The sequence below is a fragment of the Zootoca vivipara genome, chromosome 6, assembly GCF_963506605.1.
Source record: "Zootoca vivipara chromosome 6, rZooViv1.1, whole genome shotgun sequence".
NCBI lineage: Eukaryota > Metazoa > Chordata > Lepidosauria > Squamata > Lacertidae > Zootoca > Zootoca vivipara.
In genome coordinates this window covers 19,983-35,974 of record NC_083281.1, presented here as the reverse complement: position 1 = coordinate 35,974, position 15,992 = coordinate 19,983, and the positions used below count along the sequence as shown (strand labels likewise).

General features: G+C 49.8%; 1 protein-coding gene across 3 annotated transcripts in view; it reads right to left on the bottom strand.

Annotated features, from left to right (window-relative positions):
• LOC118087108 (zinc finger RNA-binding protein) overlaps positions 1-15,520 on the bottom strand; it is a 31,525-nt gene extending 16,005 nt beyond the window's left edge. For 2 of the 3 annotated variants that reach the window (XM_035119441.2, XM_035119443.2), the window contains exons 1-9: positions 15,392-15,520; positions 11,525-11,759; positions 6,356-6,470; positions 5,102-5,320; positions 4,438-4,748; positions 2,531-2,716; positions 2,057-2,294; positions 1,076-1,236; positions 606-725 (exon numbers count right to left, since the gene is read on the bottom strand). In XM_035119441.2, the coding sequence (XP_034975332.2) occupies positions 606-725; positions 1,076-1,236; positions 2,057-2,294; positions 2,531-2,716; positions 4,438-4,748; positions 5,102-5,320; positions 6,356-6,470; positions 11,525-11,759; positions 15,392-15,444 (1,638 nt within the window). In that variant the 5' untranslated portion in view covers positions 15,445-15,520. The remainder of the gene's footprint in view (positions 1-605; positions 726-1,075; positions 1,237-2,056; positions 2,295-2,530; positions 2,717-4,437; positions 4,749-5,101; positions 5,321-6,355; positions 6,471-11,524; positions 11,760-15,391) is intronic. The other variant, XM_035119442.2, reaches the window with a different exon arrangement.
• Between the last annotated feature and the right edge of the window lie 472 nt (positions 15,521-15,992).

Below are 15,992 nucleotides of genomic sequence, written 5' to 3'. Positions count from 1 at the left end.
TACGAAATTTTAGATAGGGTTGCTTCGACTTACAAATTTTTTCGACTTACAAATGTGCGTTCGGAACGCATTAAATTCATAAGTAGAGGTACCACTGTATTTCAAAAGGGTGGACATTAACAGAGGTCCCTTCCTATCTTGCAGTCCTGACTTCCACCCTCACAGCCACCGGATGCTGTGGAGGCTACAATTATGGCCAATTTACAACTGGCAGAACTGATTTCCAGAAACAGGGGCTTGGCCCAAGGCCTCCCCAGCACTCCCATCAGCTGGGCAGGGAAGCCACCATTTCTTTTAATTCCTGCATTCCAGAGCAAGATTACATCAAGGATATTGTTGGAAATCAAAATGGAAGCTTCAAGACTCACCAATGTGGGATGAGGGGGAACAAAAGGGGCTGCAGAGGATGCGTAGAACAGAGGAGGGGAACCCCTCAGGCCCAGGGGCCAAAGACTGCTTCACCCATTGTTGTCTTTGGCCCCACAGAAGCAAACGGGCTCCCTGCACCCCTTTCACAGCAGGTGGGTCTTGCCAGACAGGGGCTCCCCCACTGGCCTGCCAGCCTTGGAGGCCCAACCCACGCCAGGTCCTCCCAGCCCTCGTACCTTGTACTGCAGCCTGTGCCGGCGACCCTTCAAGTGCATGTCTTTAGAGTTGGGGTCATTGAAGCTGCACTCACAAAGTTTGCAGTGGAAGCGGACCATCTTGCCTTTGTCGTTGTGGACCTGGAGGGGTGCAAGATGCATCGTCTCAGCCAGGCTAGTCTCGAGAGGCAGGAAAGCTAAGATCTCCCCCCTGGGTGACAGAAACCAGGCCCTTTGCCAGATCTTCCATAGGGAGAGTGGCTCTCAACCTCCAGATGCAGGGAGAGGCAGAGGGGGAAAGCAGGATTGAGCCAGGAGAGCAACCTTGGAAGCCTGGCTCCAAAAGAGCTCGCCTGCACCATTCACACTGCCTTGGTGGAAAAGATCTTTGAAGCAATCGAGTTCAACTTTCTAGTCAATTAATATCCCTGACAGATGGCAGGTAAATATTTCAGTGAGGGAGTCACATCCTCCCTTGCCCATTGCTTTACCTCTTCGACATAATCGTGACCCACAGGCTGTACGTCCAGCAGATCCCTCAGACCGTCTCCGGAGCTGCTGAGGGGGGACTCGTCTGCTGGCCTCGCGGCTTTCGGGGGCACCCCTTCTGCCCCTTCCTGCTTTGCGCTTGTCACCTGAACTTTGCCTGCTCCTGATAAAACAGCCATGGAGCTTCTCAGATCTTGACCTGGCCACCATTTGCTTTTATGAAGGAACTTCCCCTTACAGGTCAACTTGACCAGTGACCAGGGAGACAGCCATGCATGCAGCAAAAGGAGGTCCTAAGAATGGACTGTACCACTTCAGGTTGCAGATTTGGGGTGTGTGTGTGTCAGATTTTGGAAAGCCCTGGGTCTTTTTAAAAGGCAAAACCATTATTGCACTGTAGGTAGGGTAAAATGGCACACCACACATTTAAAGTACATTTAATATACATGGTTTCCATAAAATAATCCTGGGAGCTGTAGTTTACAGATCTACAATTCCCAACACCCTTAGCAAATTACAGTTCCCATGGTTCTCTAGGGAAAGCCATGTGCTTTGAATGTATGGTGTGGAGGAGGCTTAGCCCTCCCTGGTGTGCTAGGCAGCCAATTAATAAAGGAAATAAAAGGGAACCAGGCCTCATGGAGTTTGTCTTTGCCAATTTCACCCATCCTGAACCCCTCACCACCACTTCCCTATGAATAATATGCAATAATGTGGAAGATTGCCTCTATTTGATATGGAGAAATGCCCCTTCTTAGATCAAGAACTGGTGGCCCTCCAGACACCACAGAACTACAACTCCCAGCCTGCATTGCCAATGGTCAGGGATGATGGGTGTTGTATGTCCAGCTACATCTGGAGGGCTGCAGCTTCTCCCCCTCCCACCAGCAGCTAGGAATAGGGAGTCCTATCGGCCACCTCACCCCCCTGCCGGTGCAGAGATCACTCCCCTATTGCCCAGCTCCCCTCGCCACAGTTCCTACCTGGAAACACGAGCTTTGCCTGCCCCAAGGGCTTCTTTGCAGAAAGCGGCTTGCTCGCGCTGGGTGTGCTGTTGGCTGTGCCCACAGCCTGCTTTGCCAGCACGTTGGCCGTGGTGGAGACAGGGGGGTGCAGGGCTGGCTTGCTGGCGGAGCCATTGGCAGGACTCACAGAGACGCTGAGCATCATGGGCTCGATGGAAGGGATGGGCTTCCCCAACTTGGTGTGCAGCTTGAGGACCTGGAAGACACCTGTCCTTCAGTGGAGGGGAGACCTGGCCCAGCACAGGCTCCCCAGGAAGTACTTGGGAAGGGTCAGCTCACCAGAGGCAATCAACTAACGCTTGCTTTGTCCCCGTCCTCCTCCCTAGGAGACCTAGGAGAAGGGAGACGGAGGGGCCACCCCCTGGAGTGGACCAAAGTCTCCCACAAGATCCTACTTCCCGGTGCCCCCCTGCACTTCCCAAACAACTCTACCTTTTGGTGCTTGGCTCCTCGGATATGGGCCACGTAAGCATCTGCCCCGGTGCAAGAAACATCGCAGAGCTCGCAGTGCAGCTGGGTCTGGACCCCCCGTGGGCCACTGCCCCCCGCCTGGCTCCCTGTTTTCAGTGCCGTCTCCTTCTTTTTGTGCTTTTGTCCTTCTAGGTGCTCCCGGTAAGTCTGCAGGGGGGTGGGAGGAAGGACATGGCAGGATCCTCTTGCCCCGAAACGTTTTTATGGCCTACGGCACGTCTAAGAAGTGGAGGGCGATCCAGGATGGGCCTTGTGTTGGTGCAGGGAGGTGAGCTGTGTCTGGAGGTGGTGCAAAGAGGCATTATGGCACTCTGAAGACACATTCCGGCCCTGCAAAAGCAGTTGAGGAGAGGGCTGGTCAGGGTCAGTGAGGTGCGAGGCCTGCGGACAAGGCACAGCTTGGGGAAGAGTCCCGAGGGCTGCACAGAGAGGCCGCAAGAGCCGCATTCAACCCCCAGGCCTAAGGTTTCTCAGCCTTGCTCTACAGGGAGAATAATGTCTTTTATGGAGAAGAGCTCTGTCCACAATGATTCTCTGTCACAGCTAAAGAGAACTCCTATGTTCAAAGGATGTAGATCTCTGAACACCATCCTTTTGCGGAGTAAACAGGGGACAGCTGCTGTATTCAAGGACTGTTTGGGTGGGAGGGCTTTCCAAAAGCATCTGTTATCCTGATGAATACAAAACAAAGAGCTACAGGAACCATTTGTACAGTGCTTAGTAAATTTGAGGTGCTTTGACAAGCCAGCCTGGCACCGTAAATCAGGGGCAGGGAAGCTATGAGGAACCCTTTTGGCTCAGTGGTCCAGATCCATATTGGATCCTAGCCTCGTGGTCCAAATTCGACAAGACGGGTGGGATCACCTGGTGCCACAATGAAGTCAGGACACTAGGCATTCTGAAGTCCCGGCGTCAAATAAATAGTAATAATAATAATAATAATAATTGATTATTTATACCCCGCCCATCTGGCTGGGTTTCCCCAGCCACTCTGGGCGGCTTCCAGCAGAAATATTAAAATACAACAATTTATTAAACATTAAAAGCTTCCCTAAACAGCACAACGCAGGGCTTGCAAAGAGCTTTCACGTGCCTGAGGCTTCGCCTTTACCTGTTTTCTGCAAGCATCAGCTGCAAGAAAGAGGATTCCCTGTTGGGGAGTCACTCGTGCAGCTGATCCAGCAGCTTTTGATCAGCCAAAACCTGCGTTCCTCTGCCTATGAGCCATCAGGATCATACTTTAAGGCTCCCAATGGGTACATGGATAGTCCCATCTCCACCACTGACATCAAGGGTGGCGTAGGCGGTTGTGGTCTGGGCAAAACGGCCTCACTGTTTGACCATCCTGTGGGTCAAGTTGGCCCTGCTGAAGACCAACAACATCTGACTGGCCACGGGTTCCCTGGAGCATATCTGCATAGAATCTGTATCTCTAGTTCCTGCCTAAGGTCTGGTCAAGAGGCTCTGCGGCTGCTGGGGACTAGAGAAGGGCCTTCTGAGTGGGGGCATCTAAAAGATGGAACTCTTTGTTCCATGAGGTTTGGGAGGACTCCTCTCAGAGTGTTTTGTCGTTTGCTGAAAACCTCTCCATTTCAGGCAGATACTTCTTTTATCAGGAAAAAACCGATGCCTTTGTGAAGCACATGGCTTCCAGCACAGAATCCTGGGACCCCGTCACAGTTCCCAACTCCCTTAACAAACTACAGCTGCCAGGATTTTTTGGGAGGTAAGACATGAGCTTTAAAATTGCACTGTGGCCTACATTTTATGCTTGGCTTCAAATGATTGTTAAGGTACCCTGAGCAGCTCATCAGGAGACAGCAGACAAATCTTTGCCAAAAAACCAAAAGGGAAGAAGCAAGACTCACCTGGGGGCCTGCGCAGCTTATCTTGCAGATCTCACAGTAGTGAAGCTGAGGCTGTTTGGGGGGCCCCTTGGGCTTGAGGGGCTTGCTGGCATACTGGGGCTTCTTGCTGTAGCTGCTGGTGGAGTTGCTGCTGCCTCCTTCGTTCCACGGTGAACCCCCCATGGGCTTTGGCTGCTGCTGCTGCTGCTGCTGCGTGGGAGGCGGAAGGGGCTGCAGCTGCGGCTGCTGCACGAGTGACGGCTGGGGGGGCTGGTAGTAGGAAGTGCTGGCAGCCGCGTACGCAGTGGCATCATAGTTGGAGTAGTTTGACCCTGGAGAAAGAAGCACCTCCTGTTGATGCACAACGAGCAACAGCCATTCCAACTCCCCTGAGTCCCAGCCAGCCAGCCAGGCTAGCGAGCCCAGCAACTTCTGGAGGGCCACAGGTTCTCCAGCCCTGCTCTAAGAAGCAGCATTTCTTTACTGCTTAGAAGAGGCATTGTCTCCTGAGAAAGGGGATGTTTCCTAGAGCAGGGGTGAGGAAACAGGTCAATGTTGTTGAGACTACCAACTCCCATCAGTTGCAGCCGGCACAATGACGATGGGAATTGGGGCCACGTAGGCTTTGCACCCTTGTGGTAAAGAAAGTGGGAAAGAGGAAGCAAGACCTCCGAGAACCTCTTACCAGAGTAGGATGCAGGAGAGGAGTTGTAGGAGGAAGAGGAAGGGGCGTACGACTGGATGGAGGAGGCAGAGATGTTCTGCTGGCATGTCGTGGAGGTTGGGTAGGTGCTATAGGATGAGGAAGCAGTCACAGTCTGGACGGGCTTAACAGGGGTCACTTGTCTCTGGGGCTGGCGTGGACTGTACACGGCCGCAGGCTGGCTGTAGCTGCTCTGGGAGTCTATGAAGGACAGAGAGCAGTCGCTGAAGACCAGAGAGCAGCAGGTGACTCCTGCCCAGGTTCTGCCTGCCTGAGCTCTTTGAGCTTTGGCTTCCATCCAACTAAATTCTGCTCAGAGGAGACCTAGTGAAGCTGAAGAACATGACTAAGATCCATTCATTTCAATGAGTCTAGAGAACGGCTAACATACAACGCTTCATATCATTTGCCTGACCGGACTCCTCAGGAACAGGGAACAGCAACACATAAATAAACTACCTTATTTTATTTATTTTATTTTATTTTATCCTGTCTTTCTCCCAGTGCAGGACCCAAGGCAGCTCTCAGCACAAATGTAAACAAGCACACAATAAATATAAATATTTAAAAAAAACATTTAAATAAGCAACCCTTTAAAAATGCAGTACTGAAACATTTAAAACCCTTTGAAAGCACACACAAAACCCCAACAACTCTCAGCCTCAGAAGACCATCCACAATAGCCAGTTGGTGGCAAAAGGCATGGCAAAATAAAAAAGTCTTTGCCTGCTGGCAAAAGGAAAGTAGATGGAGAGCCAGCCTAGCCAACTAGGCTGAAGTGAGTTCCAAAGTCTGGGAGCAGCCACCAAGAAGGCCTTGTCTCATGTCCTCACCAAACATGTCTGTGAAGGTGGAGGGACTGGAACACGCCCCACCCCACCCCGAATATCTCAAAGCCCAGGCAGGCTCATATTGGGAGAATCGGTCCTCCAGACAGCTTCAATCCTGTATTAACTGTTTACAAATGAGTAATTGCACTCATCTTTATTCCAACAGAAAGTGAACTTCTTGGTTCTATTAAACCAGCTTAAAAGCAGCGTGAGATTGCAATGCAGGACAGCTCCAGTGTCTCAGGAAGGGGGCAGCTTAAGATGACCCCCATCGCCATGCCTGCTTCCCAAAACTTCCCCGTTACCAACACACCTGTTACTGGAAACTACTTTACAAATGCTTTCACAAGCCTCTGGCATTCTGAACACGCCTGCACAGTGATTTTTTTCCTCTATTTGAACTCACTCGAGTGGTAGTACGAGTCCGTGGCCACGTGTTGGGGCTGCGTGACCACCGTCTGGTAATATGGTTTGGTCTCGTAGCCGCCTGCTGTTGGGGATCGGCCGTAACTGTAGCCATCCTGCCAAAACAAAACTTGGCTGTCAATAAGCAGGTGAGGGCAACACAAGCTGGCTGGAAGCCTTCCACACGGTGACCCAGAACCCAGAGCATCTTTTGGCTGATAGAAGGCTTTTCTGGGTGGCTTATTTAAGGCAGCTTCAATAGATTGGGGGGGGGGCAAAAGCCTACCCCAGGGACACTTTTACACACCTTCAATTGATTCCTCCTAAGACAGGGATGGAGACGTTTGTATCCTCCCAGGTGTTGGAGCTCCCAATTTAGTGCTGCAACATTTGGGAAGCCAAAGTTTCCCCATACCTGCTGTAAACTAACAAGGAAAAAATGCTCCCATATGAAACAGCAGATAGTCCGGATGGCTCTGTTCTGCCTCTCCTGCCGAAAGCAGTTTGCTGGGCTCCAAGTTAGTTGCTGGGCTCCAAGTGGGAAGAAGTGCTGCTGGTTGGTCACATCCTGCTTCCTGGCTTCCCAGAATAGGCAGGTGGTTGCAGCCATGAGAAACAGGATGCTGGACTGGAGAAGCCTGACACCAGAGGACGTTTCTTATGACTTTTAAATAACTCCAAGGAATCATCTGATTCTCCAGGAAATGTAATGTGTTTGGGCAAAATTTCTCAGATAAAAACCAGAGAAGCAGTTTTATTTCCTCCTGGAGAGACCATCAAACAAAATATTGAGAAGCCTACTGATTGTTTCCAATAGGACACATTTGTATCCTGTCCTGAATGGAAGTACTGGAGTAAAGATCTCCCTGGGGGTTTCCAAATGACAACATTATCCAGGAAAGCTAGAGACATCACTGTGACTCTCTCATTCCACTCAAGCAAAGGGGAGCAGTCCAGGATCTACCTGGAGCCCCCAACCTCATTTGAAGGTGATGCCTGACGACTCCTGAAGTTGCCCTATTATTCCATCCCACCAGAAGTCCTTCCTTCCTGTTCGTTTCCTCCATATTCCCCCTGCAATGCAGTTTCTGATCAGCTGGAAGAGGCAGTATATTAATTGTAAAAATTAATGGATGCTTTAAAAAAAAGTTATTCCAGGTTGTACTGCTTGGGGAAAGATTCAGGTACCGGTAGGTAGCCATGTTGGTCTGACGCAGTCAAAATATATTAAGAAATTGTCCAGTAGCACTTTAGAGACCAACTAAGTTTGTTCTTGCTTTCGTGTGCATGCACACTTCTTCAGATACACTTCTTCAGATGTTTGGGGAAAGAATTCTCCCCCTAGCTGCTCTGAGAACAAGTTTATAGCTTCAACCATACCCATATGTGTGTGTGCATGTAGCCCACTAAAGTCATAAAGGAATTGATTTCACTTGCTCTCCAGAACAGTTGTTGTATTGGTCCATTGGGTAAGCCGGCCAGAGTAGCTGAGGAAACCCAGCCAGATGGGTGGGGTATAAATAATAAAATCATTATTATTATTAAGGTATTTATATGTAAGCAAAGGTATATGAGGTGTTAGGGGACGGGTAGTACCTTTGTGGGGGACACATCATGCTCTTTCTGGGGTAGTTTGTCCACCTTTGGTCCCCACCCTGCACTCAGCTCTCACCTGCGGCTCCTAGAAGCTGTCAGCATGTGACAATTCTGGGCGCCACAATTTAAGAAGGATATTGACAAGCTGCAACGAGTGCAAAGGAGGGCAACCAAGATGATCAAGGGGTCTGGAAACCAGGCCTTATGAGGAACGGTTGAAGGAGTTGGGGATATTTAGCCTGGAAAAGAGGAGACAAGATAGGAGATTCCGACTAAATATCAGAAAGAACTTTCTGACAGTAAGAGCCATTTGACAGTGGAATGGACTCCCTTGGGAGGTGGTGAACTCTCCTTCCTTGGAGGTTTTTAAGCGGAGGTTGGATTGCCATCTGTCAGGGATGCTTTAGATGAGATTCCTGCATTGCAGAGATACCTTCTAAGTCTACGATTCTATGACAACAGACACATCCTGTGAAACTGTGGGATGCAAAGGGTTAAGTGCAGTCAAGTCACAACAATCCCTAGATAGTCCACTTGGAGGACTGAGGAGGAATACATGACTAAGCCTAGTTTCCTCTTCCTTTACATGCTAATTAGATGGGAAAGGCGATAGATAAATTCTGAAGGAAACAGCCATTTCCCCCCTCTTGGATCAGACTCTGTTGGACTTCAAAGAAGGAACATCTTAGTGAGTCTCTCTCTCAAGGCCTCCAGCCTAGAGAGAGAGAGAGAGAGAGAGATGAGATGGAGTCTCACTTCTTATAAGTGAACTTCACAATGTATATATTACCTTTTAACTAAGCAAGTCTACCTCTTGAGTGTGCTGTACCTCGAGATGCTTGTAAGTAAACATCTTTTACCGTATACTTTTAAGAGCATTGTGTCGTGTCTTTTCTTTTAAGAGGGAAAAAGGGGAAATACCAGGAAAATACACTTTATTTTAGTGGCTTAAATCAAGCCTGCGCAAACGCTTTTCTGCTGTGTATTTTGCAAAAGGGGAATGTTTTTACTCTGCTAAAGTTTGGTACTTGCTAGCGCAAGCGGGGATAGGATATATTAAACAATATCTCCTCATCCACATTCCTAAACATTCCCACAGAAACAGCCTTGACTGGCTGGTTAAACCAGGTGAGGGTAGCTAATAGGCTTCAAACCCCTGGCGAGGTAGGGACTTCCCCTGCATGTCAAGACAGGCTCCAGCAGATTAAGTGGACAAGACTAAGAGGGGGTCAGAAGGAGGTTTTTGTATGTGTTGTAGAGGGAAGTGAGGGGCAGGTGGGGCTCGTACACCTGGGAAAGGAGCCCATCTAGAAGAAGGAACACTCTGATCCTAAACCTCCGCTGCCATGAGTGATATCTTTGGGAGAAGTAAAACCTACACAAATCTGGAGTGGAGTCTCTAAGACAGTTGGATGACACCTTGTACACCTTTTTCCAGCAACTCTTGCAGGCAAGCTGCTTCCCTTTGGACCCCATCCTGGGCAGCCCAGGATCCCCAGACCCACTGGCCAGGCTTGCGCCCCGGGGAGGTCACTTTGATGCTGCTAACACAGCGTTTAGACTTCACCCCCAGAGTGGCAATCCATTGTCTCTCGAGACAGATGGATGTCAACAACATATACTAGCATGACTAAGTTGTGTTCATAAAAACAAACTATGTGGAGAATAAAAGAAAAATTCGTCATAAAACCAAACATAATCTGAAACACTACATTAAAATGCCTGCTGGAATATGGATGTTTTGGCCATGCGCCTTAAGTTCAGCTTGCTGCCTTAAGGCAGATGATGCCTATTTCATCTCAGGTGGGTTCCACAGGCTTGGGCCCAAAGCACTGAATTAATGGCTTCTGGTCACTGCGTGCCATGCGGGATCACTAACAGAGACTCCTCCAAAGATCCCAGGGATCACTAATGGGTCAGCTGATCCTTAAAATAACCTGGACCCAAGTTGCTAAGGGCCTTGGAAATGAATACAAGAACTAAAACAGACATTGTCCAGCCCCACCCAGCACAGCTCTTTGTCAAGCCTCGTTGTAACAAGGATACCGACTAGATGTGTTTGGAATGGTCAGATTCCAACCCCTTTTGTACTTATTGTGAACACTCACTATTCCCCCTCTCCCACAATTATATGCATATTAGACACATAAAACATGCACTGCAAGAGCTTTGTAAAGAAGCCCACAAAGTCTGAAAAAAAATAGCCTATAGGGGACTGGATGAGCATGGAGGAGGTCTTCCTTCTTCCGGCAGACCACTTGGTTTTTATTCTAGGTGCAGAAGAGGGGTGGGCGCCCTCCCCCTCCCCTGCCAACCTGCTCACTCACCTGCATGGAATTTATTGACACCTATGGGAAGGGAGAAGAGAAGGTTCAGGAGTAAACCTGAGACAAATATGGAGTGGAGTTCCTAAGACACTAGGATGGAGCCCTGTACACCTCCTTCCGGCAACTCCTGCACCAAGCTGGTGCCCAACATCTTGCTCTGCTTCCCTTTGGACCCCATCAGGGAAGCCAAAAGGGGGGTCTTGTCGTCTGGGCAGCCCAGGACTTCCAGACACTCTGGCCAGGGTGTGTGCCAGGGAGGTCACTTCAGTGCTGCTAATGGAGCAGTTTGCAAAGAGATTCCCCCCACCTTGTTTTCCTTTTACACACACGGTGCATGAGCATATAAAGCACTCTCCACAGACTGAAGTGGTGCAGCCCCTCCTCCCACCTCATTCCACTGCACATATGGGATCCTGGGACAATGCACACTTCAGGCCCCACAATTAAATAAGATGGAAAGGCTCACTATTGCCATTCCATTCTCCTGAAAGTCAGCTGCTCCTTATGCCCAAACCTGACCACCCAGTGCCAGACGTTCCTGGTCAAGGACCTTGAGGAGCAGGCAGGGCCACCTGCCATCAGTACTAAGGTTGTCCCGGTGGGAGACCTGCTGGAGGAGGAGGAGGAAGTGGAGGCATCCTACTGTCCTCAAGAACTCTGGCACCAAAAGGCCCTGGCCAAAGAGCAGCAACAGAATGTGGACTCACACAGTCATCACACAGATCTGGAGGAATCAACCCCAGGAACTTATTTGCCACCAGAAGCTGTGGTTAGGCTTTGGTCCGGGTGGTGGGGACTAGCTCATAAAATGTGTGCCCCTTGCAAGAAACAACACAGGTCTCTGGCTCCTGGCTCCTGATTCTGTGTCCTTCCCCCACCTCCTTACTGTGTTGCCCCTTGCCTGGACTTACAGCTCAACAATTCCCTGTACCTGACCATGGCTTGTTGAGGCAACCCCAGACTGTGAATCCCATTCTCATGGGAAGTGTTTGGGTTGAGACCCTAGACCCAGAGAACACCCCACAGAGCAGAACAATTGTAAAACACCAGTATGCAAATTACTTTTAGTCTAGCCCCTAAAATATAAGGGAAAGGGCACCTGTGGCCATCACTCCCATCATTCCTAGATATATGGAATGCCTGTTGTGGCTTAAGGTTCTGGAGTCTAACAACAACAGCAGGGCCACTAGTTGCCTCCCCTGTGTTAAACCCAACCCACCAATGAGAGGGTACTTTATAGCAGCTACCTGATAGTTCTGGGTGACAGTCGGGTGGGGGGTTGGCTCTGGTTGCCGCGTCCCATAACCATAGTCTTGCGTTGATGGTGGCTGGTAGCCTCCATATGCTGCCGATGCCACAGACCTGGTCGCCTGTACAGCTGGAGTATAGGCGGGGGCCACAGGGTGCTCTATAGCAGGGCTCTGCTGGACTGTGTAGCTGGCTGCTGTCGCGGGATGGGAATAAGCTGGAGCAGGCGGGGCACTGAAAAGGAAGATGACAAGTGAGAGACCAAAGAGGTTGAAAAAAAGGTGGTGGTCACTAAGAAAAAATGAAAAACAATGAAAACAAAAATTGTATTTGTAAATCCTGCCTCCATTCAAATGAAAGTTTTATTGATCTTTTGTGGTTTTAAATCATGGTGCTTTGTATGTTTAAATATTGCAAGATGTTTGTTCTGCTTTGTATGCTGCCTAGACAATCTTATTGGTGGGTAGCAAGTATGTAAAGTTAACAGCACAGCAACAAGCAGGTGGATTATCAATGAAATCAATATAGCTGTAAGGGATTTCCCATGGCCAAAACCGTCCCCACCAGAACTTCATCTGGGATGAAGTTAGCCAGGGCTCCCTTGGCAAGGCAGCCTGGAGTTAAGGAGCAGCCACCAAGAAGACCTTCTCTTTTCTCCCTCCCTCCGGTTCCTGCTAAATGTACTTCAGCTGCCAGTGAGACAGAAAGAAGGCCCTTTCCTTAAACCCAGGCAGGCAGGACCAAGTGGGTTTTTTTGCAATACAGGTATAAGAACAATACCTGCAGGTAAGAAATACATATTGCAAATGGAATGGGAAAGCAAATATTTAATTTGAGGCCTTGGTGTGGAAACTGGGAATGTTTTATGAGCTCCTTTCTCACTTCCCATGGCAAATGCCTCCTCTATGTCCCAGTCTGAGGCATACATGGTTTGTCTCCAAACCAAAATCAGAAGCCACTTTGAATCCTGGTTTCTGATCATGGCTTGAATTCAAACCAAGGTACCAGTAAGTGGTAACAGAGCTGGCCTGATTTGGATGTTTGCCACAAAGCGGAGGTGGGAACGGGGAGGGAGACGGGGAGGCAGTCCTGTGCACATTATTCACTGTTTTTCATTAAATCCACTCTCTTGTTTCTTATACGTCTGACATGCCAAACAAAAATAGGCAGCAGCCAAATCTTGTACCATAGAGCTGGGAAGCGTTCAGAAAAAGGGCAACCAAAATGATTAAAGGGTCCAGAGCAATTCCCCTTTGGGGGAAGGTTACAGCCTCTGGGCTTTTTAGTTTAGAAAATAGTGAAGAAGGGAAGACATGATAGAGGTGCCTCTGCATGGAGGGGAGAAGGCAAGTGCAGAGGTTTTCTTCCCTCTAAAACACAGAACCCAATGGATTCCAACAGAGCTTAATGTTGCAAGATTCAGGACAAACCAAAGGATGGACTTCTTCACAAAGCACATGTTTAAGCTATGAAATTTGCTGCTACAAGATCTAGTGGTGGTTATCAAGCTTGCTGGATTCACAATCATAGAATGCAAGAAATATAGAGTTGAAAGGGATCCCGAGGGTCTTCTGCAATGCAGGAAACTTTTGCCCAACATGGAACTTGAACTCACAACCCTGAGATTGAGCGTCTCATACTGTACTGACTGAGCTATGTTGCAAATAAATTAAATACAATGAGCAATCTCCTCTCTTCCCCCAACTAAATAAAGACACACCCCCAGCAACTCCAAAGTGCCCCATGATTTCAAAATTTCTGACTTGGCAACGATAACGACGACTGGTAAGTTATTACTATTTGTTAGGACACCAGCAATGTGTTTGCTGTAACAGACTGACAGGGATACTGTGCTGTGAAGTGGTCAGGTGTTAATTTGAAAGGGAGCCTCACCCTAACTCTTGGCCACCTCACGCCCCCCACCTGGACAGACTCTAGGGAGCTTCTCAGGCTTGGGGTGCCCGCCTGCCTGCCAGTCGAACTCTACCAGGCAGCCCTTTCCCAACCGGTGGTCCGATGACCTCCAGCCAACATTCGCTCCCTCCCTCCCAGCACACGGTGTCATCACCCAGCAGCAGCAGGGAATGGTCATTGCACCCAAAGAGCAGCAGGGCCGCCCCCTTCATCTTGAGTCACCTGCTCCTGCCTCTTCCCCCTCTCTGACAGCATCCACCCAGCGCTGCCGCTGTAGACAGATTAATGGAGGGAGAAATCCAGAGAATGATGGCTATAACTCTCTCCAGGATCAGAGAGCCTACTGTCCACTACTAGTCACTGGTGAACAAAGGTGAGAGGGGACTATTGCCTTAGTGTTTCGCTCGTGGGATTCCCATAGGCACCTGATTGGGCTCCGCAGAACAGATGATGCCAGACCAGCCAGGCTCTTGTGTTTTTTTGGAGTGGCAAGAAAAGGACCAGAGCTGTCAGTTGTTTGTTAGATCCATACACCTGTTGCTGAAGGTGCCCTGAAGGTGGGTATACTAGAGGAACCTCTGCAAGAAGCAAAGGGCAGTAATGAGAAGCAAGCAAGGAAAGCAATCAACACCAAGGGTGTTTAGGAACAGTCACAAAGGCAAAGGGTTGGAAAAACGCTTCTCAAATCTCCAGATTCCAGAATCAGATTTTCAGGGGCCAACTTGTGCTGGTGACTTTCCAAAAGTGAAGTCAGAATGACCAAGAACAGCAGAGAATAAAAACCAAGGATGGACTGGCTCACTTGAGAGATTTTCTGCTTAAAAGTATGGAAGCTACACATGGTATCCTCCACTCTTTGGAAAGAAGTGAGCTAATTTGAATTTGGCAGGGTCCCCCCCCCCATTTCTGCCCTACAAGAACAGAGGACAGAGTAACCAATTCATGTTTTGACGTGTGCTGCCAAATATCTTCCAGAAGCATTCTGTTTCAAATTCCACCATAAGAATATCCTGTTTTAAAGTACCACAGGTATGGGAAAATATTCAAAAAAAGTCTTGAGGAATATTGCAGTTCAATCCTTTTGTTCAACCAGCATATATTCAGAAGATATACTGGTAATATGTTAAGCAGCAACTGACCCTACAGAGTTGGTGGGTTACAATAAGAACTATTCTAAAACCAGGGTCAAGGTGTTGTGAGTTTGTAGCACCTGCTCTGGCTGTAGAGACCAACACGGGAGAGACATGTTGTATTGCAGCTGAGGCACATGAAGGGGCTCAGTTGTGTTGCTGCAGATGCACCATTACATTTCTCTTCCCTGTGGTCATTCCTCCTCTGGTCACTGGTATGGATCTCCGGGCACTGTGGTCGTCTGCAAGGGATTCCCACGTGGCCGGGTTGGCGTTGCCAGGCTTCATGTCACATACAACTTTGATAATCCTTATTTTACATGCAATCTTGGGCTGATGGGATTTATAGTCCAAAACATCTGGAGGGCAGCAGGTTGGACAAATTTCAGAAATGTGGATGTCTGTCCTCTCAGTTGCCCTGTCTTTCTTACCATAATTGGAGGAGGTGGGGGGGGGAGAGAGAAGGGGGACCATCATCGGCCTACCTGGCAGGGTTGTTGTACGGACAGCTGAAGCTAGCCTATGCCAAGCATTGTAGAAATCTGTCCTCCGAGCCTCCTTTTCCCCTTCTGACCCCAACGGGGAGGATGCCCACTCCGGCCTACCTGCCAGGGTTGCTTGGAAGAGCCGCTTCAGCCACGGCGCCCCCCGCGCTCCAGGCCGCCTGCTTCTCTGCCTCTCGCCCCCGGGCAGCGGCCCACCTGGCCGGGCTGTTGTGCAGGAGCGAGAAAGGGCACGCAGAGGAGGAGGCGGGGCATCGTCCAGATCCCACCCCCCGGCCGCCCTCGCCCCCCTCAGGCGCAGCCCCTCATGCTCACGTACCTGTACGGGGCTCCGGCGCCGGCCGCGAATCCGTAGTAATTGCTGGCCGCCATCTTGGCGTCTCCGCTGGGCGACCGAGAGGGAGAAGCGGCGGCAAAGGGGGGGGCGGGGGAGAACGGAGGGCGCGCGAGGCACGCCGGGAAACGGGCGACGCGCGAGCGAGCCGGCCGGCATCCGAGCGTGCGTGCGTGTGACGTTGCTCCATCTCGCTCAGCAACAAGCCCCGCCCCCTCCCGCCCACCTCAGAGTTCCGCTTTGAGTGCGATTCTCAGGACAGAAGTTTCAGAGGAGTCAAAAGGGAGGGACGTCGGGGACCATCTCGTCTTGGGCATCTGCTTCTCAATAGAGGCCATGGCCTCCAAGGAAAAGAGGGACATCCTGCTTCTCAATAATAATAATAATAATAATAATAATAATAATAATAATAATAATAATAATATGATGTTCATTGGAAGTCTCCATGTTAAAACAGGGCGGATGTTGTCCGCGGCGCCATTTTGGGGGAGGGAAGCAGTCGTTCGCTGACTAAACCATCCAATCGGTAGTAGCGACGGGCGTTGTGTACGAAGGACAGGATCTTCCGGCCGGTAGACCGGAGTGG